This window comes from Atractosteus spatula, chromosome 17 (genome assembly GCF_055471065.1).
Source record: "Atractosteus spatula isolate fAtrSpa1 chromosome 17, fAtrSpa1.hap1, whole genome shotgun sequence".
NCBI lineage: Eukaryota > Metazoa > Chordata > Actinopteri > Semionotiformes > Lepisosteidae > Atractosteus > Atractosteus spatula.
The window spans coordinates 10,730,720-10,756,827 of NC_142722.1; the positions used below are offsets into that span (position 1 = coordinate 10,730,720).

Below are 26,108 nucleotides of genomic sequence, written 5' to 3' on the forward strand. Positions count from 1 at the left end.
GCCAGAAAAAAATGAGGTTGTAACATCCTATTATCCCACAGGGAGTCACTGTTCTCAAAATGTAACGATTAAGCGCTGCATCTTAATGTTTTTCAAATAATTGTTGACCTATCCTTTGGGTGGCGGTGGATACGTATGTAAACTCAAGATTTTCTATTATTTTAGCATCTCTCCCGAGAATGTAACATTTCAAAGCTGTTAAATGCCATAATGTGTTCCACACAGGAGATCGTTAGTGCGTTACAGTACCTGTATGTGATTTTCAAAATTTACAAGTAAGAGAGCTGAGAGTACAACCACTGCAGGAGGTCTGGTAGCAGGGGAAAAACATATTTTATGTTGTCTGTTTTGACCAATTTGCTGGTATTTGTGTTGTTGAAATTAACCCAGATCGAGTTAATGATTTATTGATAAGCCTTAAGTATCATTTATGACAAGTTTTTAATTCTTGGACCTGGGAAGCTGTTGGACCCCCTGGTTTCCCCTTTTTAACCTGGGCTTTTAATGACAGTAAACAGAAGGTTTTTGAGGACAAAAGAGACAACCGCTTGGAAGTAAATTTGAAACCAAAGAACAGGAGGTGCTTCTGTACATATAGGGTGATAGGAGTGTGGAACAAGCTACCCAGCTATGCTGTTACCCTTGGTACTTCAAGAAGCTGCAGGATGAGATCCTTGGATAAATTAAATACCTTCAGGCAAACCCATTAGATGGGTTGAACGGCATCTTCCCATCTGTAACCTGCTGTATGTATTGATGGAAAGACCTGTTTTTGTTTGATAGCTTTTTTCAACCATCACAAAGTCATCAAAAATTGATCGGGCCATTTCCATCTTCTTAAGCAAAGCTTAAGAAGAACTTTCTGTAAATAAAATATGAGCTGTGCAATCCGGCTTTCTCTAGTGAAGCAGAAGTAAACAGCCAGGTCCAAAAAAATGCCGTCAAGGAGAAAGGAAAAAAATTGCTGGATCTTTTTATTTCTTAATAAAAATTGGTATTTCTGTCTCTGACTGTATACAAGGGCCATCACCAAGATCTATGTTAAAACAGACAAAAGAAACTTAAAAAATGGACTTTAGCAAACACTGAGCTTTCCCATTCTGATCAGTCCTGGAGGGTTGACACATTGTTCCTTAACATTAACTACCACCTTCTAAAATGTTATTTATATTAGGCAGCCAGGTAAAGACTAAAAAAACTACAGGTAATTTATCTTTATCAAAAGCTTTATCTTTTTTACCAGTATTTCTACCAATGTCTCGCATTTTCCCTTGTGATCACTTGAAGAATCCTTGGGAGTTAAGGTAAAGTTAATCGGTGCATTTGCTATTACCAAAATTAACAAAAGCTTAAAAAATACATGAGAGGGAAGGCATTCATCCCTTTAAACCTTATCACAGAGTCCTAAAAGCTCCAAAAGATTTTTCTAGCCATTGGGCTCACAGGGTTTCTAAGGTATGAAAGGGAAATGAATCAGAAATGTACAAAATAATAACCAGAAGTGGTCGATTTCACTCTGAAAAGCATGTTTCAACAGCTGCGCCTTGTTGAACCCCACTTGGACTTCAAAACAAAGACTGACTCCAGCCCACTGTTAAAGATTATAACCATTTATTAAAGTAGATACAGCCCACTCTGTGATTAGGGTAATACTGTCTTTACATGTGCCTTTCTCCCTGCAATAGTTATATTACTATACATTCAATAATGAACCCCAGCTTTGTAACAGGGAAAAATATTCTTCATATTCCTTGTGTCATGTAGCGTACACTTTTTCAGAAAAATACAACCGGTATTTACAATTATATAGGTCAAGCTTTCTTTTCCACATATATTTTACAGTTATAATGGAAGATACAATATGATCCACAAGTCTTTGTTTATTCTATGTTTTTTTTTATACAGATGCCAAACATACAGATTTCCCCAAACAAAAAGACAAGGCGATACATTAAATAATTTGACAGTAATTCTATTCTTTCTTGATATTTAAAATTGCCTTGATAATTTAAACACGATTATGTGACGGCGGTTAAAAGGAGCCGAAGACTTAAAACGGGAAGAGAAGCTGTAGTATAAAGTGTGCAGTGCAATAGTTTATTACAACCGGACTTCACCTCCTTAATGGTAACTGATCAGGAGTCGTTTTCCTCACTCCTGTAATTTTGTACTGCATGTCGCTGAAGTCACTGCTGGGCGTTACAAAGGCAGAGCAGCAACGTGCATCGTTACAATTCCACTTTCCCAGCCCAGTTTCGCAGGACACACCTTCAAGTACTGTTGTTTCCGTAAATGTTTGAAGAAAAAAAAATCATTTTCAGCAACATCGTGCTCAAATGTTAACAAGTCATAATGCAACTCAACCCAAAAAAACAAAAACGAAATGGAATTATTATAGGACACTGCCAATTGTTTCCACAAAGAAAAACTCGAGGGTTTGTTCGGTTTTAATTGTTGTTTTCTTTCCGATTTCGAAGGAGCTGGAGTTGGGGGGGGGGGGGGTGGGAGAGGGGAGGGGGCTTCTCTTCAAGGCCAGCCTAGCAGGATGTTATCTTTCTCATGGGCCCGGCGTGGCTGTAAAGGGTGAGAGAATGGACCCCGCGAGCAGGCAGGGGGCTGTATACAACACAAGCGCAGGTCCGCGCACCCCAGCGCTTATCCGGGCTCTCGCACGGGAGGAAGGACGAGAGGCCGGAGGGCCGCGGCGGGGGATCAGAAGGTCTCGTCGTCGTTGCAGTTGCTGGTCCAGTGGCCGAACACCTCGCACAGGCCGCAGTAGGGCCGCTCGTCCGTGCGGCTGCCGTGGTAGGCGGTGTGAGGCGGCGAGTCGGGCAGCTGGGCCTGCGTGGGGCAGTCCTCGGTGTCGTGCAGGTCGAAACAGTCGCAGATGTCGCAGAAGAGGCGGGGGGCCGGCTTCTTCTTCGACTGGCTTTCTTTCAGACTAGAAATAGACACCGGGGGGGGTGGAAAAAAGTCACCGCAGGGAAATCGGAAAGGTGTCCTGTAAACTCCACCGTTCCGATACGGAATTGTAAATTCCGGAGTTGAATGTGTTAATGAAGAAGCTGTCCGTCCGTTTCTAACTTCACTTCGAAAATCAAGTTACAGGAGGACTCCAGAGGAATAAAGTTAATCTACATAATTTAATGAAGCGTCTCCTTTTATTAAAAAAGTGCAGATTATTTTTTTGTCTCGCTAGGAATTAGATCCCGTAGATTCTTCCTTTTGCTTTGTGGAAGAATACAAAAGGGATTGAAAGTCTTGATACATCTTTAATAGCTACTTAAGTTTCAGCTGTTCATTTATTCTATCACTAAACCAATCAACCTATTTTATTGCACTGTCCCTCTTCTGCCCTCTACCTTTGTAATGGGCACTCAACTCCCCCCAACTGATAATTGTAGTCATTCATTCTTCCCCTGCAGTTGGTGTCAGAGGCTTCCTAACCTGTTTGATTACCAGTGAAAACAGACCTCTACTGGAACAACAACACAACACTGCACACACTTAATCATTTCCAACCCCTCACTCCGGAGACAGAAACATTAGACAACAGTTCCCCTGTCCGAGCAGTAATATCTTGCTTTTCTACACCTGAATAAAACACGCAGATAAAGAGGGACACAGTTGCCACAGTTACCTGTCGTAGTTGTCCAGCTCGCTGGCATTATTCCCGTTGAGTGCTGCCTCAGCCATTTTCTCCAGTTTGGCCTTTAGTTCTTCATTCTTCTTCTGAAGATCAATGATTACAGAATTGAGGAAATCAATCTGACCCAACAGAAGAGAAAAACCTCCATGTTACTATCAGACATAAACAAGCAGAGTAAAAAAAAAGCATTATGGGAAATTTACTTCCTAATACGACCCCCTAAACGTGCAAATATCAAAACCACTGTTAGTAATATATATATATTTTGGTAGTTGTACACTCTCAAAAACTCTCTTCCTGTTTTAGGAAGTTCAAGACCTTCCCACAAACTAGCCAAACCACAGAACCTTTTATTATATTGTGTAAGTAAATTCACCCACCAATACAATCATCAAATCCAGCACACCCAGTTGACTAACCACACTCAGTAGTGACCCCCCTAATCACTGGACACCCAGACGTCAATAAGAAAAATAGAAATTCCTCTGGGTTATGTGATGACAAAGAACCTTAGCATGAGGTGTTTATTTGTTGGACAGAATGACATCTTCAGCTAACTTGTTTTCTGTCAGAAGAAACCTAGTAGGAATTAGATCATACCCTCCATTTTTAGGAATGGTAGCAGATGCGTCGACTAAGCGCATTAAATCGCGCAACAGCACCGTGTTAAAAACGGATTGTGAGTACTGATCAGTGATATTTCGAAAGAGCTGTGCTGCAAGGCACTGTGTGTCAGAGCAGGAAAAAAAAAAGATACAAACGAGAAGCCGCTTGCAAGACAGACCAGTAATTGGCATGAAATGCAGAATACACACTCATGCAAGGACCGTAGTCAATTAGCACAGAAAGAAGAAATTCTAATGTGGCAGAAAACCAATAAGTCGAAGGGAACGAAAACCAGCATGCTGGAACAGACAAGATGAGAGACAGTAACAAACCATGTCCTGATTGAAGGGAAGGATTGCCAACATCAGGGATAAGGGAGAAAGGGAAACAAAACAGAGGTTAAATTCAGGGAGTGGGATACCAAGGAGAAACATGCTACACTTTTACACTGCACACTACAGAACACGAAAGCCCTCTGTGTCAGAAAGGGACCACAAGATATGTTTTTATGCACTGCAGCCGCTTGGAACATCGAAAAAAACACAGGATTTAAGGTAGTTTTTTTCCAGAGACTGAAAGAGGAAGTTTTTGTGTGTGCGCGCGCGCATTTAACATAACACCTTTCTCAAATTCTAATCACACAAAATGATACATTTTTAAGGCCACAATGAAGGACTACAAAGAGAAAAGCAAGTTGCATTCTTCAGCCACTTGAAGGCCAGAGAATTAAGCTACTGGACCTGAAGAATAGTTTTCAAACTGACGCTGCTGTAAGTCTAAGACAAGCGTTTTCTACAGCCTTTCCAATTTGAATCTTCACTCTTCCAGTAAAAATAAACAGACAAAGGGCTTCAGAATACTAATAATGAAGCTGCACAGATTCACCGGTATCCCTTCTTACCTGGCTCTCCGCCGACTCCTTCTCTTCTCTGAGCTGCTCAAGTGCAGCATCACCTGAGAACGACAGGGAATACAGCAATAATGACACATCCTCACCTCCACGCTGTTTCGCTTCCCAGACTTTCCGCTTAATATCCCTATAGGTTAAATCTTAGTCAAAACTGACCAGTCAATGCTGTCCTTGCAGCGGAAATTATTTCAATCTCACAAATTTAATAATATACTCACAACAGTTCCAAGTTTACGCAATGGACATTTTTGCTTTACGTTTGATAGTTTCATTATTGTATTACTTGCTAAGTAGATGTCCTTAACCCGGAGGACTTAAAGAAGCCCTTTTTAATCTTTAAAGAGATTAAAAAATGTAACCTGTTGCAATTTAGAAAGGGGTTAATGTCAGCGTTATCTGTGGGATGGGCCTGCTGAAGCGTCTTTCCAAAGCAAGGGCCCCGCGGTGTGCCGACTGGTGCACACTCAGTCCGGCGGGACCCCCATTCCAGGAGGACGGGTTACCTGAGGAGCCCCCGCTCTCCACTAAGCTCTTGTTGTGGGCCAGTTTCTCCTCCAGACTCTGGACCGTCTCCTGCAGTCTGGCCTTGTCCGTCTCCAGAGATTGGACTGCGGACTGCAGAGTCCTGGCCATGAGCTTCTCCCCTCTCAAAACGGCAACCTGGCCAATCACACAATCGCACACACGCACAGCCCCGCGTTATTCCACACCCAGCAACACCCCCCGAGCTCCAGGAAGGCGGTTTTTATATGGGCCAGTTGACTTTCCAGCTAGCTTCTTTCTGTTCTTATTCGGCGAAAATTTTAAATCAGAAGTCTTTTATACAGTCATGAAAGAAGTATAAATATGAGAAGGCCACCATGACGGACTCAAGCAGAATTAACACTGGGACACAGCTTTTCTGAGAGCTCAAAACTAAACACATTTCATGTTCAAAACAAGCCCGGTAGATCAGAGCAGAGCTTAAAACAGGCACAGTTAACTGCTTTCACGGGGGAATGGCAGGGTTTCAAATCATCATGGCAAGTCTGCACAGGCATCGCATTATCTGGAATCACACCTTCAAACACCACAGCAGTTCCCCAATTTATTAGGCTCCTCTGACGAAGGTCAGCCCACATTACCTCATTTCTGAGTGTCTCCAGCTCTTTGTCCTTCTCCAAGATCAAGGCACTAGTCTTTTGGATGGTGTTCTGCAAGGAAGCTTTCTCTTCATCGGATCCTTTCTTTGTCAAAGCCTCTCTGCAGAAGAACAAATTACCTCAGAAGAAAGTCAAAAAAGAATGGAAGATGGCATCTTCGGGAACACCTCTCTGGCTACTGGGAGAAACAGATGGGGATGCGGTCTTTCAGCATGTATCTACTGTCGATATCTGGGTGCATGCGAATACAGCTAAAGGAGATCAAATGGGGAAGTTCTGAATCCAAAACAAACCTGGTGAAAGAACGTGCAGTGTTAAAGTAAGAATGGCCATGTGACTTGTAGTCAATTGGCATCTCTATGGCTCACCAAGTCATTTATATGAGCTGCAGGTAAGAACAGGGACTGTAGATGATGCAATTATGTTTTACTGCCATGTTCGTATATCATATTTAAAGTCCTCAATGATTACGTGTAGTAATTTGTTAAAGTACCCATTAATTATTTTCAGTGTACACTACCTGAGCAATACTGTACATGTTCCATCACTATGCCTTCAGAGATTTTGATGATAAATACAGCTCCTTGTGCTTCTCACACTTATGATGGATTGTATAGATATAAAGGCTTCTTAGGTTCCCAGGACATTTTTAGGAGAATTGCACAGTATACTGTATAACCTGCATACACATGGCATGTGCTCACTTTTCTCAGAAGACAGACACGTTTGTGTGCAGAAAAACAATCCAGACATGTCTCTGAAGTCTACCAATAAAATATAAAAGCCACTTTCATGCAAACACGGACTGTTTTCTGCTTTCTCTGCTGACCCCACCTGCTAACACCCCTTCAAACGGGCTGTAAGTGACATCTAAGGTCATGTAAATACTTTAGAAATGTTCTAAAATCAAAATATTTAGAATCATGAAATGAGACTTAAATCTTGTTCAAATTGAAATCTAGGGAACACATCCTTCAAGGGGATCATAGATCAGAATCTACTCATGGGTACCCATAATTGGATAGCTTCAGTTATAATTTATGGGAACTGGATTTTCTGTTAATTCACATGGGATTCTCAGAACAAAACGGGAGTTATATTGGGTGTTTTGCAAAAATGCTCATTTAATCAAGACATTAGCATGCTGGAAATTCCCAAAACTGTTCAGTCAGGTTCAGCCAGAGCACAAGAAAGAGAAATTGAGGACTAATGTGGATTGATGGTTCCGTTTAACATGGGGGCACAATGAGGGTTTGAGATGTTCAGCATATCTAAGCAGACAACTTGAAAAACGTAATGTTTTTATAAGCGCAAAAAGACACGTAAAGTTGCCACAACAATGACATGCTGGCTCTGCTAACACGGTAGGTAATGAGACATGAAAACAATCTGGGACAATTAGTTATCAACCAGTCTAATTATTTCACTGCTTAATGCATAACTTTCACCAAGGGGTATTTCAACAGTTTCCACAATAATAAAGAAAGCACCTATTATTTGTGTTATAACAAAAGAAGCTCTTCACACTCATGAGATAGACTTTACTTGCTGGCTTATCCCAGATTTTTTCCACACCATAAAAGTAACCAAATAAATCTGAATAAACTAATAACGAAGCAGGTACCTTAACGTATTATTGGGCAAGCTTTAAAAATGCAAGATAACAGAAAGCGTACGTTAGAAACATGGCAGAGAAATGTGAGGTACATTGAAAAAGAAACATATTCAAAGTTTGCATTTAAATGTTCTGGAATAAAAAGAAAATAAATTTGAAATACAGCTTGGAATACAATTTAAAACTAAAAAAAAAAATTCAAAAGCAAGACATTGTAAGGAAAGGCAGCAGCCAAAAATAAGATGTGTACCAAGAAAGTTTTAGATTGGGAAAAAATGATAACAATAAACACATGAAATGTAAATCATTTATTATAACGCGGATAGACTTTTTTCAGTCTTACCATCAAAGACAGACACACATAGCAGGGGAAGGCAAGATTAGGAAAGGGAAAAAGAGGATTCCGATGAGAAGGATTGGTAAGTAGGATGGCTTCCAAGTCAATATTAATATTAATAATTATTAGAACAACACAGAAAGATTAGCACTAGCAGTTTGGGTTAATACACTGTATATGTACAATCACAAATCACTACAGGCACAGTGTATATAGTTCACTGTGTTGAGTCAATCTGGTTATGTTTCTACTGTTTTTTCTCCCAGTAACTCAGAGACCTCCTGTGTCACATGAATACTTTGGACCACTGCAAACCCACTTAAGTATTGCAATGGCATCATGCTTTTTATTTCACTGGCACATGGAAACAGTGTAAAGACAATGGATATCTGGGCCTGTGTAATAGTAATAATAATAGTAAAAAGGAAATATGTGTGTAATAACAGAGTTTGCAGCTTGAAGAACTGGAAGTTTATTCCATTAAAATCCTGTGTGGTTCCTGCTCAGTGAATAAAATGTAGCTGCATAATAGTTTCATTAATGACAGGTTTTTCTCGTTTCTAAGAATTCACATACTTTTTCACAATTAAATCACCTAGTGAATGCTTAAATCATGCCAATAACAAAAAATGTAAAACATCTCTGTTTGCCTTTAGGCACAGTAACAGCTCAGAGACTGCTAATTAATTAGGAAGAGATACTAACGGGCGACCCAGTCTGGGACTGAAGGAAAAAAACAGAACATGCCGTAAAGGAAATAGACACAAAGGGATAGTGAAAATCAAACCTTAAAATATATCCTGAACCAAGAAATCCATTTTAAAAATAATGATGGCACTAGCTGGAGAAAATAACTAATTCCTTTGAGACAGACATAAAAGCAGAAAACGTTTACCTAAAATACCTAAAATATTGCAATTCATTTTTTACTATGAAACCACAGTTACATTTTAATATCTGATTATTTTGATATTCGTCCACTACTGACATCCTGGTTGGAACACAGAGTAAATTAATTTAAGTTAGCTCTGGAAAGCTCTTGTTAACCAATGAAAATCCACTTCCACCATCCTCATCACTCAAAGAAAAGTGAAAAGGACAACAGAAGTCCCTTCTCCATCAGCTGGGGTGCCTCTTACCGTGACTGGGCAGCTAGTCCAACACTTACTGTACTGCAGACACACGCTTTACCTTGTGCAGCTGAAGGAGTCAAGGGACACAGCTGCTGGAATTAATGGAGGGTTCTGCTCTGTTAGGTGTCTTACCTCTTTTTCATCTCTAGGAGCTGATTGTTGAGGGCAGATCGCTCTTCTTCCAGCTAAAACAAGAGAGGGAAGGTCACCTAACAGGCCCGAGTTCCCAACAGAAGTGACATTTAGCAAAAGCAAATGCTTTCTGTGTGCTTTGAGCGATGTCTGATGTCCTTATCACCATCTAGGCAGCAAAATGCTCATCGGGGAAATTTAATTCAATCTGCTGTGTGCAAAACACCTCATTAAAAACCTTTTCTTTAAACTGCATTTCAAATAGAGGAGCTCTTTTTTGTCAGCTGCTTTCCTATGCTGGAACAGATTGAGCGGCACACTTGCATGCCCTTGTGCACCTGGGGCTCTCTCACAGCGTGGCTGTTCAACAGCGAGCCCAGTATGAATAGCGGACGACTCTTTGATGTCAGTGGCGCCTACTGCTCTGTAACTCCTTCCTAACTGGGCTGTGGAGAGGACTGAGAACAAGCGAATACAGGTGAGCAGTAAAGCCTTTCAAGAACGTACCGGTGATTACCACAGTGTCTCTACACTCTGCCAGCATGCACAAATCCCTCATTAGATACAGGCATCAACTCGGGAGTGAATAAGAATCCTTTCACATTAAATGTGAAAGACCTTCCAGCAGCACCTGCTCACGATCTGCCAGCTCAGCTACAGCTGAAAAAAAGTCAGCGCAAACCAGGCACACACAATCGCTCATTCTGAATGTGCTTCAAAATAAGAAGCAGTTGTGGTGGCCTCCAATAATGTTATTCACCTGCTACACATACCAGTAGTGTGTCCACATAATTGGTTTGTATCCACACTACCTGCACAGCTTTGCAAATGTTATGGTGCTTAGTATTTCATTCATGTAGTCATTTCTTTATTCTGTTGTGCTGCACTTTCTGAACTAGCATTATTGTACTTGCCTTTTATTTTCATTTTATTGTGCCTATTCTTGCTTGCAATCGGCGGTCTCATTTTGTACCTGCACTTTTTGAAGAGGTTTGTAAATACTCTAAAGGCACTTCTGATGAGGTTAAACAGCAACGATACACACCCAGACACAAAGTGTTTTCTGACAATGAAAGTACTTGGCTTTTGTCTTGAAAAAAAACTGTCAATGCTTAAGAAATTGTGATAACTAATTTCCAGATGCCTTCCTACCTAATGTTTTGTGGATGGCGCTCTTAGAGAGGAAATAATGGAATAAATGCACGTGAGTCTGAGTGTCTGGGCTTGCCTTTATACTGGCCCATGTTAAGGGCGGGGTCTTACCTTCTGGTGACTGCTGACCTCCTCTCGGCTGCGGCCCAGCTCCTCGGTCAGCTGGGCGTTCTCGTCTTGCAGAGCGGCCAGGCGCTGTGACTTCTGACTGGCCGCCAGCTTCAGCTCCTCGCTGCAAAGACGAGAAAGACCGCCGTCACCAAGGCAACTTCAGGGGAGTACAGCAATGGAGGAGAGACGGGAAGGGAGACTGGGAAAGAGGGTAGTTGGAGAGGATGGGGAGGGGGGCCGGGCTTTGAACAGAAAAAAGGAGTAGCAATCTAGGTCAATATATATGCTTATCGGATGATAATAGTTTTTTTTCTCACTGCATTCTCCCTCCTAGCACTGCAGAGATATGGCTTGAATATTAAAAACAATGCCTTTTTTAAAAATGACACAAGCTTAGGAACATTTGAACAGCAACAGCCCGCCACAAAGTCAGCTTGTTTCAAATCCTGCAACTCAGACCACAAAAAATGAAGCCAGGTTATTGAAAAGCTTCCTCTCGTGAGAGGGCAAAATGTGTGCCAAGAGACGAAATAACCCAAAAACTGCAAAAAACAGGGCAGCTGGAGGCAAGAATGTACAGAGCTTTCACTTCAGGGTTGGTTTTAGTTTGGCTCATGGCATGACAGCACCTACATTATGAGAGAGAAAGAAAGCATGTTGTCCAATTCCCCCCCCCACCCCCCAACAGGATTCAGCTAATGAAAGAACCAATACAGACTTTACTTCCAAGATGTGTCATTTTTAGATCTTTTGCACAGGGTAAGCTGTCACGCATCCCCTAACGTGTTTTTGTAAGCCAGTGCTGTATGTGGATGTCTCCCTAGAGAGTTACATTTTGCTTTTGCTTCAGCGAGATGTCTGTACTCTTCTGCCTGGATAAATAAAGGTTTTGCTACACACTTGACTGCCAAAAACCTAAACCTCCTAAGTTAGGCTCACTTTTAGGAAGTCTGGACATGAATCCAGATGAGATCTTCAGTGGTCAAAGGACCGAGTACAAGAGCAGAGACAGTCATACTAACATGATGACGGATCAAAGCAGAGCAGTGAAAGAAAAGAGGCCAACATCCTCAACCGTTTTTTTAACAGTTCTGAAAAGAACAGTTATGAGATACAGTCATACAGACACATTCATGTCTCAACACTAAGGTGTGTAATTAGTTTTAAATATTGCTGGATAAACAGGGTACCTATAACGTTAAGCAGCAGTGTGAATAAACGATGAATAGCAGGCCTATTCATACAACTGTGGGACACTGTCAGGCAGGCCATTCCCACTATTTGTGCAACATGGTTCCTTCTGGTGCGTGCTGCTGTTGTCCTGTTGAGAAAGTTTCTGTGGTCTCATTTATATACTAAACATCTTTGCCCCAGGACACAGTTTTCATAGTACAGGGCTTGATCTGATCCACTAACTTCTAGAGACTTGTCCATTGACATAACAGCACAATGACCCAAACAGGTTTATATATGAAAAATCGTCCTAAACCTGAGCGGCACCAGCGGCAGATCGGTTATTATACGTGTCATCGGTTCCTGAAACGGAGCAGGAGCTGCAGGACTCGGAAAAAGCCACTCAAGCGTGGAGGTCGTTCTCATCAGCTCCATCTGTGACTAATTCCTCAGGCTGCGAGGCAGCTGTGCCGATTGAGGCCGACTTCTAGCTGAATCAGTCCCGCTCCTTCATCAAGCTCCTTCAGACACTTTGATCGCTCCTGAAGCCCGCACAGGCTGGGCTGGCCATTTCCACGTCTCTTCACGAGGGGTTTTATGTTGACGGGAAAGGGCAGTTTCTCTCCCGTTAGCCACCAGCCCCTTGCTAAGAAAAAAACGTGTCTGAGACATCTTTTTACTTTTTACTCATTTACAGGGCAACAGTGAAACCCCAGTAGAAGAGGCTCAAACGTCACCAGCCTAGAATCCAAGCAATTCATCTTTTATATAAGCCACATGTTACTGTACCTATAAAATTCAAAAGTTAAATATAGTTTTCAAAAAATGGTCTATCTACACAAGAGCTAAATCATGACACCCATGTCTGCACTCAATATGCACCAAAATATCCTGGCAGAACACAATTAAGTGGCACATTAAAACAATCAATGTGGCACTGGGTTACTTAAGAAATTCTGTGTTTCTAAAAAGATGTGATGATCAACAATGTATTTTCAAAATATACTGTTAGCAGCACTGGCCTGTGTCAATAAAAATAAACTTTATTTTATATAGTATCTTTAAAAGTAGCGTTTCAAAATGCTTTACAGTAGCTGTAAAAACAGTTATAAGGACAGCAAAATACAAAATAAGCATACAGTATAAGAAACACAAAGCAGAAAGAGGTGCAGCAGAAGATTCAAGGTCATTAGAAAATGGAGCAGGGAAGGGGACTCTCAGATATCCTTAGGGATAGAATTCCAGAGCTTTGGGGTGCAGCAAGAGAAGACCCTTTCACCCATAGAGTGCAGACCAGCTTGGACTCTACTCTTGAGTCTATATGATCACACATTTCAAGCAGGTGTGTGCATGTGCTGTATACCATATTTCCAGGGCAATATTGTTAAAGAAAAGCAAATGAAAACACGAATCCAGAGGTTTTGTCTCAAGTGGACAGAGTGCACTGATTTTTCTTCAAGCAACAAAATGTGTTTATATTGGGAAACATTTTCCAGCTGTTGGCATTCTTACTGATGCTTCAGACTGTGAAGTTTAGAAATAAATGCATCATGAAGAGTTAAACTGTGATTCATACATCAGGTTATCTGATGGGAAGAAAACTTCCAAAAAACAAAAACCTGAAGGCAAATCAGCAGAGGGAACCCAAGGTAATGAATGCACACATCACCGACAGTGTCTGACAAGCCAAGCACTTTCAGCAGAAAAGATGCAGTTATATAAAAGCTCAAGGATGTACCTTTGGGAAAACCAGTCAGAACATTTCTGAAAATCTCGTGATGGCAAGGAGGTATTTAGATGCACAGAATTAAAGACTGGATACGTAAGCAGATGAAAATATTAACAGGTCTTTTAACGCATCTGAAAAAAGTGTGCAAGAAATCATGATAATAAAGGAAGCTGTTTGCTTGTAGCTGAGGAATACATAAAAGTTTTTAACTTTGTATGTGCTCATTCCAGCGCACTATACTGAAACCTTGGATCTGCGTGTCATGACACCATGGCCCAGTCAATTTGCTGCTGATCCTAAAGCTAAATGGATTTTTGGTGACCAAATCTTGATGAGGCCAAAATGTTGACTGTCTATTCAATTTCTTTGGAGTAGAGTATGTGTCCTGCCCATTTCATTGCACAACCAACACAGGGCCAGTTCACCACTGCTTCCTGATGGAAGGCAGACGAGCTGCTCAGTGAAGAGCACTCTGTGACTAGACAGCTCCACTGTAATTATCACAAAGCTTTTAAGAGGTGCATGAGTGCCAGTGAATCAAAGGTTAAAAAAAATTAAGTCAAGCTGTAATTCAGGCAGAATCCCAGCATGGATATTCAGGTCAGTATATCATTGCTAATCTAATGCAGAAAAAAAACAAATAAAAAATAAAAAATGAGACGATACTGTAAATGCTTTACGAAAGCCTGATCTAGATCTAGGTTTCAGACTGCCTTTCATGACCCACAGCACACAAACAGTATAATAAGAACGACGGGAGAACTGAGGCGCTGCTGTGTACTGTTCTGGGGGTCGTACCCCGGGTGTAAAAGTATGCAGGACATGCGCTCCAAGTGCAGGACACTTACAGCTCACCACACAGCTGGAACATGCAAAACTGTATTACATTTACCTGAAGCATTTTAAGCTCGATTCTTATCTCATTTTCTCATTATATAAAGAAATAAACAACATCTTGTTATTGGCAGTAACACAATTTTCATATTTTAAGCAACGAGACTGGGATCTCTTCAGGAATAGGTAGCAATATTTCTTTTAAAGTAAAACTCCCTTTTTATCAGAAAGCCATAATGAAACAGGCCCTTGCAATTTTTTACCACTATAAAAAAAAGTCAAATGCATGTGGGTATTTTACATTTCAGGACATGGGTACTGCGTAGTCAGATATGCCATAGAAATGTATAAGATTAAACAGATTTCACAGACATACAGTAGCCTAGTCTTAGCTTTCCCACAATCTCCCAAACCAGCATTCCCTCTATGGCAGCTAACCAGGGGTCAGCGGAGCCTCACTCACTGCGTACTGGGCTTGGAAACATGACAGGCTTTTTTCCCTTCCAGATTAAAAACGTCATCTATGTGTTGTATTCTGGAGAGAAATAAGCCATTCTTCTGCATAGCTACTCAATTACTGTTGTTCGATAGAGACTTCCATTAGCAGTGGAACGAACTGGACTCATATTAAAGCCTACAGTAATGAGGCTGATAGATTATACCCCAAAGGGCACTCTAACCATGCAGCATGCTGAAACTGATGAGGGCTTCCAGGCTTCTAGGAACCCAAATACACACAGCAGCTGATGTAACAACAGAGACTGCACTCATGAAAACAGGGACGCTTGCAGCTTTGTAATGCAAGCAGTCAGAACTCCATGTATCTCACATCATTATCTTACATCAGTTAGTGCTTGTTAGCAAATAATGACGGATGATTATTTTGTTTTTGTATGGGATTTAATGTTATATTTATTCTCGGAAAAGAAGGAAGCGAATTCCCTGTAATAAACTATGAAAGCTCTGTGGGGGTAGCCGATACTGCCGCAGGCTCGCCTTTCCTGTTAACAGGCTACAACCTCCCTGCAAATCAACCCACTCTGGCGGTGAATCTGAGCGCACAGCCGCGACCTGTCAAACAAACACAGGGAGATCAGGAGGGGGACTTGACGTGGACATCAGGCTCACAGTGGCTGCGATGCCACTCTTAACTTTCACAGCCATCTCATTCAAGCACAAGGGCTCTTTCTAGCCCCTTCTCTTTCTCTCATGCTAAACTACTCTTGAAGGGGTTTATCAGCCCCATCTGTGACATTATGGATTACTGTATCACAAACGGTATTAAATGTTTTAAAATCTCTCAAGTTTTGACTAACCCGAAAGCAACCTTCACAGAGGATTCAAGATGTCACACTCCGGACTGTGAAATTTCACACAGCTGCCTTTTTACAGCACACATCTCTCTTGACGGCTAACCAGAGGAATGGCAGGCTGCGTGTAGCTGTGGTTAAAATTCATCCTGTGCAGTAATTAAAACCAGTCCTTGTGTGTTTCAATACACCTTAATCAAAATGGCAGCTACTGGTGTGGAAACAGACTGAGCGCTCCTCTGAGGGCATCACCAGATGAGCCTGTGGACAGTGCAGCAGTGCATTACAAAACTACGATCTCTTATTTTTCCTTACAAAAGGGGTGAGAACTGCGTATTACTTGAAATTCAGCATGAATATCTGAATATACAAATCAATTAAAATGTGAATATCTTGCTAGTGGTGAAGACTGAGGATAAAAGGATTATAAAGAAAACCAAGCAAAGATTATCACATCGGTCTCCATGCACATGTATAAAAAAAGTCTGGCATTCGACCCCTTTCAAAAAAATGCTACAAATACCCATTGACATACATAGATAAGCAAAGAATACGAACAAACAGCTGGTACTCACATCTCTTTGCAGAGACTCCCTATCCTCTTGTTCTCCGAGCTGAGTTGCTCTTTGGACAGGTTGAGCTCCTCCTGAAATTCTGAGTTCTGTTGTTGCAAAGCATCAAGCTGCCAAAGGAGAAGGAGAAGAAAGCAGGGTGAAGGCAACATGACTCGTCACACGGCCCGTGTCAGCAGATGGCTCGCTTTACTTCCTTTGGCTCAATGTCCCCAGCTGCCAGTGTGGCAAGGTTAGGCAATCAGGACCTTCTCATGACGCTCGGAAACCTAGAACTTCTCCCCAGTTCCTGTTTACATCTTATTGTTTTGTTTCCTCCAGTCAGGGCATTTCGTGTCACAACACCACTTCTAAACAGCGCAGTGACATTTCACGCTGTTTATATTCTTTCCTCTGTCCTGAACGACAACAAGTTCTTCAAACAGAAAATGAGACATTCGAGTAAATCTGCGGTATAGATGTCTCATGCATTTTTCAAAACGAGCTTTTCTACCAAAAAAGTGAAAAGTGCATGTACAGAATTCCAATACCATTCAAATTTAATGAGTCCTAGCACAAACATTATTCTATCAATCATCTTATAACCACAGAGCTAAGAAGCACACATTGGGTGGCATACATTACCAACACAAGGCTCATGTAAATGCAGCAGACAAAGACACTGTTGCACTTAAGAAAATGTTATTTCTATTTCATACTTACAGTTCTACATAGCACTGAACTACTGATCACATGGTTCTGAACAGTTTTAAATTGTTCACTCTTTAAGGTCTTACAGAACAACGAAGTGCACAGATTTTGTCGAATTTCCAGAGGACATTTCGTGTTTGCTACGGAAACACGAGAGAGAAAGCAAGGTCTTTCTAACGGCATCTAAAATGCTCATAATCAAAAGCGAAATTATTCTTTAATCTGCATTTAAATAATGAGAGTGGACTCATCAGGCTGGTTATATTTGTCCAGATCTACCCATTGCATTCGATAATTCAGAAAAAAGACTACACTGATAAAAAAAATCTTAACAATCCAAATAGCAATAGTAACATGTTCTGCGATATGCCGATCACTTTCCACAAGACTGTTCCCTACAATACTCTGTGACAGCTATTCCGAGTTAAGCCATTCACTCCAGCGCTTCAGCGGACGGCAGAAACTGCTAGTCACTGCTCGTCTCCTTGAAGCTCGCAGCTTTAAGCAAAACAGGTAAGTGCTTGTATCTCTCCACTCAACACTGCTTCAAAAACGCACTACACAATAAATGAATGAAGATATGATGTTGGTTTCCAAAGAAGTCTTACTTCACGCATTAAATCCCAAAAGGGAAGCAAGTGTATTTACAAACACAGCCTGAACGACACATAAAAACAAAGTCACACACACGTACAGTACCTTAAAACGAGAGACATACAAGCTGGAGTATCTTTGCTGTAAGGCTGTCACCTCCATTCCTGTTGTTGCTCAGCTGCTCCCAAGTAAAGCAGCAAGGCTATGAATAATGGAGGACTGCCCCCAGAAGAGCGAAGAGTGCTTTATGGACTGTAAGGGTTCAGTCTTTGCCACTCTCCCAAGTACACAATGAAACTGGCACTGGATTACATAACACACTCTTAAGTCCCTTGCTGATGCTGTGAGGACCCCCCCCCAGCCCATACCCATCAGCAGCCAATCAATGCAGCCCAGTCATCTTTTTAGCCAATCAGACACCAGCATTAAGAACAGTGCCGTCCACTTCATTTCCAACAGCGGCTTGTGGTCTCTGTCACAACACATTCTCGTCAAAAAGCCAATGTGTAGTCCTTGCAGGATTGCCCTGGCATCCTACATACAGACCACCGGGGATTCTTCTTCTGGAATATTCAGCTCTGATAAATTCAGACTCCAGAGGTATCAGACTGTTGTAATCATGCATTACAACATGGTGTTTTATTTTCTTACAAAACAATTTGTTACCACTAGACCATTCTGATTGCATCTTTCACTCTTCTGGATTGGAAAACAACTTTGGGATGGTTCATATTTTCATTTTTCTTTTTTTTTTTTACAGACGAAAATAAGAGATGAAATAATGGATGAGTTAGAAAGTGATGATATAATCTGTGGTATAAAATACAGCGGCTTTTAGAGTGCCTTCAGCATAAGGAGAAGCAGAACTAATCTACATTACAATCACTGCTGATAATGAGATACAAGAGGAACAGCAGATAGGAAGGTTCTTGCTGTAGAAATACATAATTTCATCATCATTTCATATAAATGTCTTCAATATCATAGTTATTGTACACTACATACATTTCTGTTCTGTTGAAAGAAATTAAATAAATCATATACATATGGGCTCAGGAATAGGATACCAGGGCCACCTCTAGATTGTTTTTGAGAGATTGATGATGCTTTCATATTTTTAATGGGAAACACAAAGACAAGTAAGCCAAAGGCGAGCTTTTTTGTTATATGTCGAAATAAACCCACAGAAAGTCGTCTCAATCACACTTTGTTTTGAATGGAAGATGGAAAATTCCAACCAGTTGCCCAGTTTTACAGCTACAAAGTGCATCAAGTATCCATTTCAGGTGGTGGAAGACCAATTTCTAGTATAAAGTGTTAACAGAGGGCAACAGAATGCCAGACAAGTATTGCAAAACCAGTCAGTAAAGATATGCAGTGTTTCAAAATGAAAATATGCAAAAGCTGGTATTGGTCTTAACACAATTCCTCTGTAAATACAAATACTTAAGAGTTTGACATCTCAGGGCTGGCACAGGAAAAAGTAAAACCTTTCTAAAACAGAAAACATCAGGAAGAACTGTCATGTTCAACAATACAGCCACATGTGCATTCTTCTCCCTGTCTCTAATCCTAATCCTTTTCTGCTATTGCATCATCACACCTGCCATCTGGCCCGCAAGCCAGGCAGGAGAAATCTGCGCTCAGCACACAACAGAGGGCTGGACTAGGGCAAAAAAAAATGCATGCAATGAAAAAGGAGAGCAAGCTTGCCTTAATATCACAGCTGATCTGACATGCACATTTCATTGCCCTACAGCTGCAAATGGCATTATGAAGCAGTGCCCATAGCACTGTCCTGATTAGGAGACAGCTGGACTATTATGCAAGCACACGTTTTAAGTTGGCAAGCAAGTCCTGAGGCACGTGTGTTTCTGCTATTCTATTTTCACCACCCACACAGGTTGTCACAAAAAACAGCCCATATTCCACAACCCATTTACTGCATTTCGCAGTGCACTGTAGCAACCATCGATCAAGTCAGACCAATATTTAGGTGACACTGAAGCACTCACACTTTGTATGAGGGTAATTAAATAAGCAAAACAACAGGAGTTGAGTTAATGCTTAATAAATGGAAAGACTATGGCTATAAAAATCATCCCACCAATAATAGTATAAAGGTTAAAGACTCTATAAATGTAAAGAAGAATATGAATACAAATGATCTTTCAAAAGAAATCAACTGCTACAGTCACCCTGCTAAGAACTGTAGGCTTTTCAGTCTGACAGGAAGAATGACAGATACAGTTTCTAAAAGTAGTTGTTTCTTGAACAGCTCCAGCTCTGCCCTGCAGCCACGGACAGCTTGCAGTTCTTCCTTGTGGAGCAGAGAAGAGCTGGTTAACCCACAGAGTGCCCGAGACCTCACCTGCTGCTGCAGGTCCTGAATGGTCTTCCTGCTCTCTCCCAGGGCGCCGAGAGCCTCAGCCTTCTCCTGCTGCAGGGACTCAGCCTCCTGTTTGGCTGTTTGAGCAGCCTGAGCGCAAGGAGAAAGGCTGTGTTAATAAATCATGCTCCCAAGTAGCTTTCCAGCTACCCCTGAATCATGTAAAAAAAACCAAAACAAATTACACAATGACTGTAGGCTGAGCTCACGTAGGAATACCGGGATTTCTCCCTCTCCCCTTCTTCCTCAGGCTTTTTAAAAACAGCTAAAAAATATTGTACAGATCTGATACGTCCACTTTATATTAAGTCTCTGATTCTCCCAGGAGCATTTTCCACATGATTTTAAACCATTTGGCAGATAACCAATGCCCATTCATTGAAACCCATTCATAGAAAAAAATTACTTTCTTGCCATTTAATTATCAATGAATCTCTTTTGGATTAGAATGCAGCACTAGTGTTTAACTACTGCATTGCATGTTTAGAAATAATAATTATAACATAGGCAACCTACAGCTAGATTACTGAAATGCTGCTGGCAATAAACTTTTGTCTGCTTCAGTAATGGTGGATAAAAAATATTTTTTTGTGAAATAATATTCACGTATAAGTACACATTATGAAACAAGTTTTTATGAACTCATACATGTATACAATGAAAGAAAAATACTAGTATGATGTGATTTGTCATTAGATGGTGGTTATGTTGTTATATGTATTCATCCTTAAATAGGTCACAAGATGATAGAGACCACGATTAAAGTCATTGATTTCCAGTGAAATTCAGCATCTTATTGGTGTGATACACACCTGCTGTTTCAATTTCTACAATCATCATTCTTCCACTTTTTGCCCAGACCATTGAATCTTCTTTTATCCACCAGGACCACAACAGACGTGATTTAGAATGCTTGACATTTCTCATGCATCATCGAACTCAACATGTGAAAACATTTTCAAAAACCCAAGCGATTTCCTAGTTGCTGTGTTCTGTCTCTTGCAATGATGGCATTTAGCCCACAGAGATCTAGGCAGTTTATACCATCCATCTGCAGAGAACTGAAGGAAAATTAATGTATTTAATGGAATTAGTAGTTAAAAAAATATGCTGCATCAGAAGCGCAGAAAACCAAGCCATTTTGCTTCACATTAGTGAGGTGGTTAGTATTTGCATGTATTGTACCTCAAGCCGCTCTGACAAAGCATTTTTGTGAAGAGCTTCTAGTTCTGAGAATTTCAGGATGGTTTCGCTTCTCTCTCTTAGCAAGGCCTCTCTCTCACTCTCCAGAGCTTTCAGGCTAGCAGACATCTCTTCATAGGCTTTAGCAGAAGCTGCAGCTTCTTCACTGAGGGCCTTCTGCTTCTGCTCGAATATTGTCTTCTCATTACAAAGAGCCTCATTCTCAGAGAGCAGTGTTTCGTGAGCAGCCCGGAGTCCTTCTTTCTCCATTAGCAGCCTGGAGTGATCTGAATCCGTGTTCTCTTGGTCTCTCCTGAGACACTCCAAGTCTTTCTTCAGGATGGATGCGGAGACTACAAGTTCGGCCTTTTCTCTTGCTAAGGAGGTCAATTCTTTCTCTAACTCCTCCACCCTAGACTCCAGGCCTCCCTTTTCTGCTACAAGCTCTTGTTCTCGGCCCTCACTCTGCTTTTGCAGAGATTTCAGCTCCTCCTTCTCTCTATGTAGGGTTTCTTTCTCAGACTGCACTTCCTTCAGACTGGCAGCAATTTCTGCTTTTTCTTTAGCAGTGGCAGATGATTCTTCGCAAAGATTCTTATGCTTCTCTTCTAAACAGGCTTTCTCGTGAAGAAGAGTCTCGATTTCAGAGAGCAGTGTGGTGTGAGATGCCCGCAGGACTTCCATTTCCGAAAATAATCTGGAGCGCTCTGAGTCTGTGATCTCTTGGTTACTACGCAGACACTCCAAGTCTTCCTTTAGCCTTGACTCTGACTGTAGAAGCTCTGACTTCTCTTTGGCCAAGGTGGCAAAATGTTTCTCCAGCTCCTCAATCTTGGTAAGCAGGGTCTCCTTTTCAGCTTCAAGGCCACGTCTTTCCTCATCACTGGTCTTCTGCTGGGATTCAAGATGTTCCTTTGCCTGGAAAAGGGACTCCTTCTCAGCACGGAGGTGTTTCTCCTGATTGATGAGATCTTCTTTCTCTTGGTGTAACAGTTGCAGGCTATTCTGCAGCTCTGAATTGTTGGCAGCCTTGGCGTCTATTTCTAGTTTAAGCTTATTCCTTTCTTGTGTCAGTTGCTCCTTTGCATATCTAGTTTCCTCCTCCAGTTTTTGAGACCTAACTTCCAGATCAGCCTTATCTTTTAGTAGGGTTTCCTTGTCAGACCGCTCCCTCTGAAGATGAATGAGCAGCTCCTCTTTCTCCTGCTGAAGCTGTGCTTTCTCTGACTCCAACGTCTCCTTGCCTTGACTAATCTCTTGCAGCAAAGAGGACAGACTAGATTTTGCAGCCTGCAAACTGGCACTCTCCTTGGCAGATTCTTCAATCTCACTTTTCAATCTCCTGATGTCCTCTAGAAGCTGGTCCTTCTCCTGAGCCAATGTTGCCTTCTCAGAAAGCTCTCTCTCATGCTTCTCCACCAGGTCTTCTTTCTCTTTCAGGAAGGACTTTTTGTCAGTCTCCTGCTGCAGCGCTTTGGATTCCAGTGCCTCTTTTTGTTGCTGCAAGAAGTGGAATTCCCTCTCAAGCTTCGTGAGCTTTTGAGAGAGGGACTCCTTCTCTTTGGTCAATGCTGCAATCTCCTGTTGGAACTTCTCTTTAGCGGCCAAAGACTCTTGGGAAGACAGGTGGAGCTTCTCAGCAGTCTCCTCCCTCTCCTTCAGGAGCTGCTCCTTCTCTGCACTCACTCTCCTCTGAGCTGCCAGCAAGTCCTCTTTCTCCTGAAGGAGATGAAGACGCTCAGAGTCTGTCACTTCTCTGCTGGTCTTAATTTCTTCTAGGAGCTTAGCCAGGCTATCTTTGGAGGCTTGCAGCTCACGATTATCGTGCACAGACTTGTCCAAGTCCTTCCTGGCAATACTCAGATGACTCTTAAGCTCCTCCTTTTCTGCTAAAAGGGCGTCTTTATCGGAGATAATCGTATGAAGCTGGGAAAGGAGCTCTGTTTTCTCTTTCTCCAGAATCTCTTTGTCCATGAGCAGCTGGGAATTCGTGACACTAAGTTCTTCCCTCTCTCTGGTTAATGAGACACATTTGGTTTGTAGCTCAGAGTGAGCAATGTCCAGGGAATACTTTTCACTTCTTGCCATGTCTCTTTCTGCAACCAGCTTCTCGCGCTCCATCGTCATTTCCTCACGGCTCTGCCTGAGCTCATCCACGGCATTGTCTCTCTCCTGGCACAATATGTCGTAATCCTCCATCAGCTGTTTCTTCACTGACTCCTGAAACTGAATCTCCTTTTGGTACTTCAGAAGATCTTGTTCCCTCTCATTATTGCATTTCCGAAGTTCCTCCACTCTGGCTGTCAGCTCCAGCTCAGAGATCCTGAGGTTCTTGTTTTCTGTTGTGGTTTTCTCAGTGTCTGCTCTCAGGTCTTCCACAGCTTGAGAAAGCTTCTCATTATCTAAGGACATCCTTCCTCTTTCATGATCTAACTGTTGGTTTCGGGAGGACAGCTCTTCCTTTTCCTTTAGAAGCTGGTTGTTTAGGAGCAGTAATTCCTCATGTTTCAAGGACAGATCTTGGTCTTTCTCTTCCATGGAGGACAACCTTAACTCTAGATCCAAAGCCTTCTCCTGCAACATCTCATTCTGAGCACGGAGTGCCTCTATTTCCTTCGAGTGCTGGTCTTTCATCAATTCTAGTTCTCTCACTTCCCCAGTTAACCGTTCAGTCAGCCCTTGGGCGGATGCTAGCTCAGCAGTTAGAGACTATAAGAATAAAGTAAAGGGGAAGGGAAAGGTAAAAAATGGAATTCAGCAAATGAATGGAACCAAAACACAACAGGGTGGGTTAAAGTCATGCAAGCAAAAAAGGACCAGTAGGGAAGTAAAGACAAGACCAAAAACATCAATTGACCAAAAACCCTACCACAACTTAACATGTGGGAGTTACGGTGGGTTACAATGAGAAACCTAATGATGCTAAAGCTAATGGTGATGTCTAAAGACGAAGATGACGATGAAGTATCCTGATAATACTAGTTAACAACAGCCATGGTGCTATTTCAATCAAAAGCTCATCTTTGCCTGTTAGAATCTGTTTGAATGTTTATCCATTATCCATTCCAAGACTCATCTCATAGAAAAAAACACATAGAATTCCATTTGGTGTTTTAATCCTAACTCAAATAACATGAGATGGGACAGATTATTTCAATAATAAAAGTGACGACTGCTGTTTTTCCATCTATCAATTTTCTAACCCCTGCATCAAATTCAGGGTCGAGGGGAAGCCGGAGCCAATCCCAGCCTGCTTGGCCGGCTCTTGTTTGTGCTGCAGCACAAGGAAGGGTACACCCTGGACAGGATGACACAGACATGCACACCCACACCAGGACCAATTTTCCCAGAAGCCAATTAACCCACCAGTATGTCTTAGTACTGTGGGAGGAAGGTGGAACACCTAGAGGAAACCCATGCAATCACAGAGAGAAAATACAGCACTCAGATGGCACCCCAGGTCTGCAATTGAACCCAGGGTTCCAGCCCTGAGAGGCAGCAATGCTAACCACTGCACCAACATACCACCCTATCATTGCTTTTAAATTCATAATGAATATCAGTGTTTGTACATTTGCTTCAAACACAATACGGTTTTCAAACATGAATGCACAAACACGATTAAGGTAGTGTAGGAAGAATTACAGGCCTAGACAGAATTACTGACTGACCTTCCTGCTGTAGGGAACAGGATATCATTATTTCACTTGGCCACAAGTAATTCTAATTAACGTGAACCCTAATTTTTGCTATGCGTATTTTAAGGAAACTGTTTAAAAAATTGACAGCACATTGCAGGGACAGTGACCTTTTGAGTGCTTTGTGACCGTCACAGATTACAGAATTATTAGTATGCATAAAGACTACTCTGACAGCCTCTATGCAGGTAATTAACTGTGTTGTTGATGTTTCTTTCACATACAGTAGAAGACTAAGACTAAGTTCTAGACTATGTTCTAGAACTTTTATAAATGGAATTAGAAATTCAGTTTTGGATGGAATTAGACATGTTATATCCCCAGGAAATGAATGGTAACAGTAAAAAACACATCAATTGTGTGAAGTAGGTGCTAGCTTACTATTACTGCTTTCAGTAAATAACTGGAGATCTGGTTTGCACTTTTACTTTTACTGGAAAAGTATGCTAGAGATGTGACAGTAAAACCATGAATGAAACAACTTCCACTCTTCACACAGGTATATAAGTAGATTAAGGGAGAGCCTCCTCAATCCACAACAAGAGTGACACAAACGGCCCTGGTGGGGAATGACCAGCACGTCTAGTTTACTATTACAAATCTACTTCTCTGTAGATGAACGTACCTCCCTGGCCAAAATATTAGGAACTGCCAGCCAAACGTGCAGACGCTCTCAGTAGAAAGCAAGGTGCTTGAAACTGGCTTCTTGGCCAAACCAATCCCCAGATCTCAAAAAGCAGGCAGTTCAACCCCTTTGTAACATCCCTAGAGGGAGACCCTGCTGATGGGACAAATCTGCTCACACTTCAGCACCATAAAATGGACTCTGCGGTGCTCTTGTGTCCTTGCTGCTTGGACATAGATTTAAAACCTTATCAGTGGGGGTTCCTAATATTTTGGACAAGGGGTATATACATTCTAACTAACAAATCTGCATGTCTGAATCTACAGTTAAAAACACCCATATAATAAATGTGAAAAGAAAGCCAAAGCAAAACCACAGAAGGTCCTCAAGCAGGCAATTAACCTGAAAAGAAAATACAGATTTAAAGACCCGTATAAGGAAAGCCTACCAGTTCACAAATATATACATGTATTCCAAATAGCCTAGTCATAATAATTCTAAATGAGAGCCACATGTAAATTCTGT

The 26,108-nt window shown here is 41.6% G+C and overlaps 1 protein-coding gene across 7 annotated transcripts in view; it reads right to left on the reverse strand.

Annotated features, from left to right (window-relative positions):
* Positions 1 to 1,594: 1,594 nt before the first annotated feature.
* clip1a (CAP-GLY domain containing linker protein 1a) overlaps positions 1,595 to 26,108 on the reverse strand; it is a 56,246-nt gene continuing 31,732 nt past the window's right edge. For 4 of the 7 annotated variants that reach the window (XM_088935857.1, XM_088935859.1, XM_088935855.1 and 1 more), the window contains 10 exons: positions 21,264 to 23,969; positions 20,061 to 20,168; positions 16,409 to 16,515; positions 10,788 to 10,908; positions 9,525 to 9,577; positions 6,290 to 6,407; positions 5,669 to 5,825; positions 5,157 to 5,209; positions 3,641 to 3,768; positions 1,595 to 2,941 (listed from right to left, as the gene is read on the reverse strand). In XM_088935857.1, the coding sequence (XP_088791983.1) occupies positions 2,713 to 2,941; positions 3,641 to 3,768; positions 5,157 to 5,209; positions 5,669 to 5,825; positions 6,290 to 6,407; positions 9,525 to 9,577; positions 10,788 to 10,908; positions 16,409 to 16,515; positions 20,061 to 20,168; positions 21,264 to 23,969 (3,780 nt within the window). In that variant the 3' untranslated portion in view covers positions 1,595 to 2,712. Of the gene's footprint in view, positions 2,942 to 3,640; positions 3,769 to 4,363; positions 4,594 to 5,156; positions 5,210 to 5,668; positions 5,826 to 6,289; positions 6,408 to 9,524; positions 9,578 to 10,787; positions 10,909 to 16,408; positions 16,516 to 20,060; positions 20,169 to 21,263; positions 23,970 to 26,108 lie in introns of those variants that run through there. The other 3 variants (XM_088935861.1, XM_088935860.1, XM_088935858.1) reach the window with 2 other exon arrangements.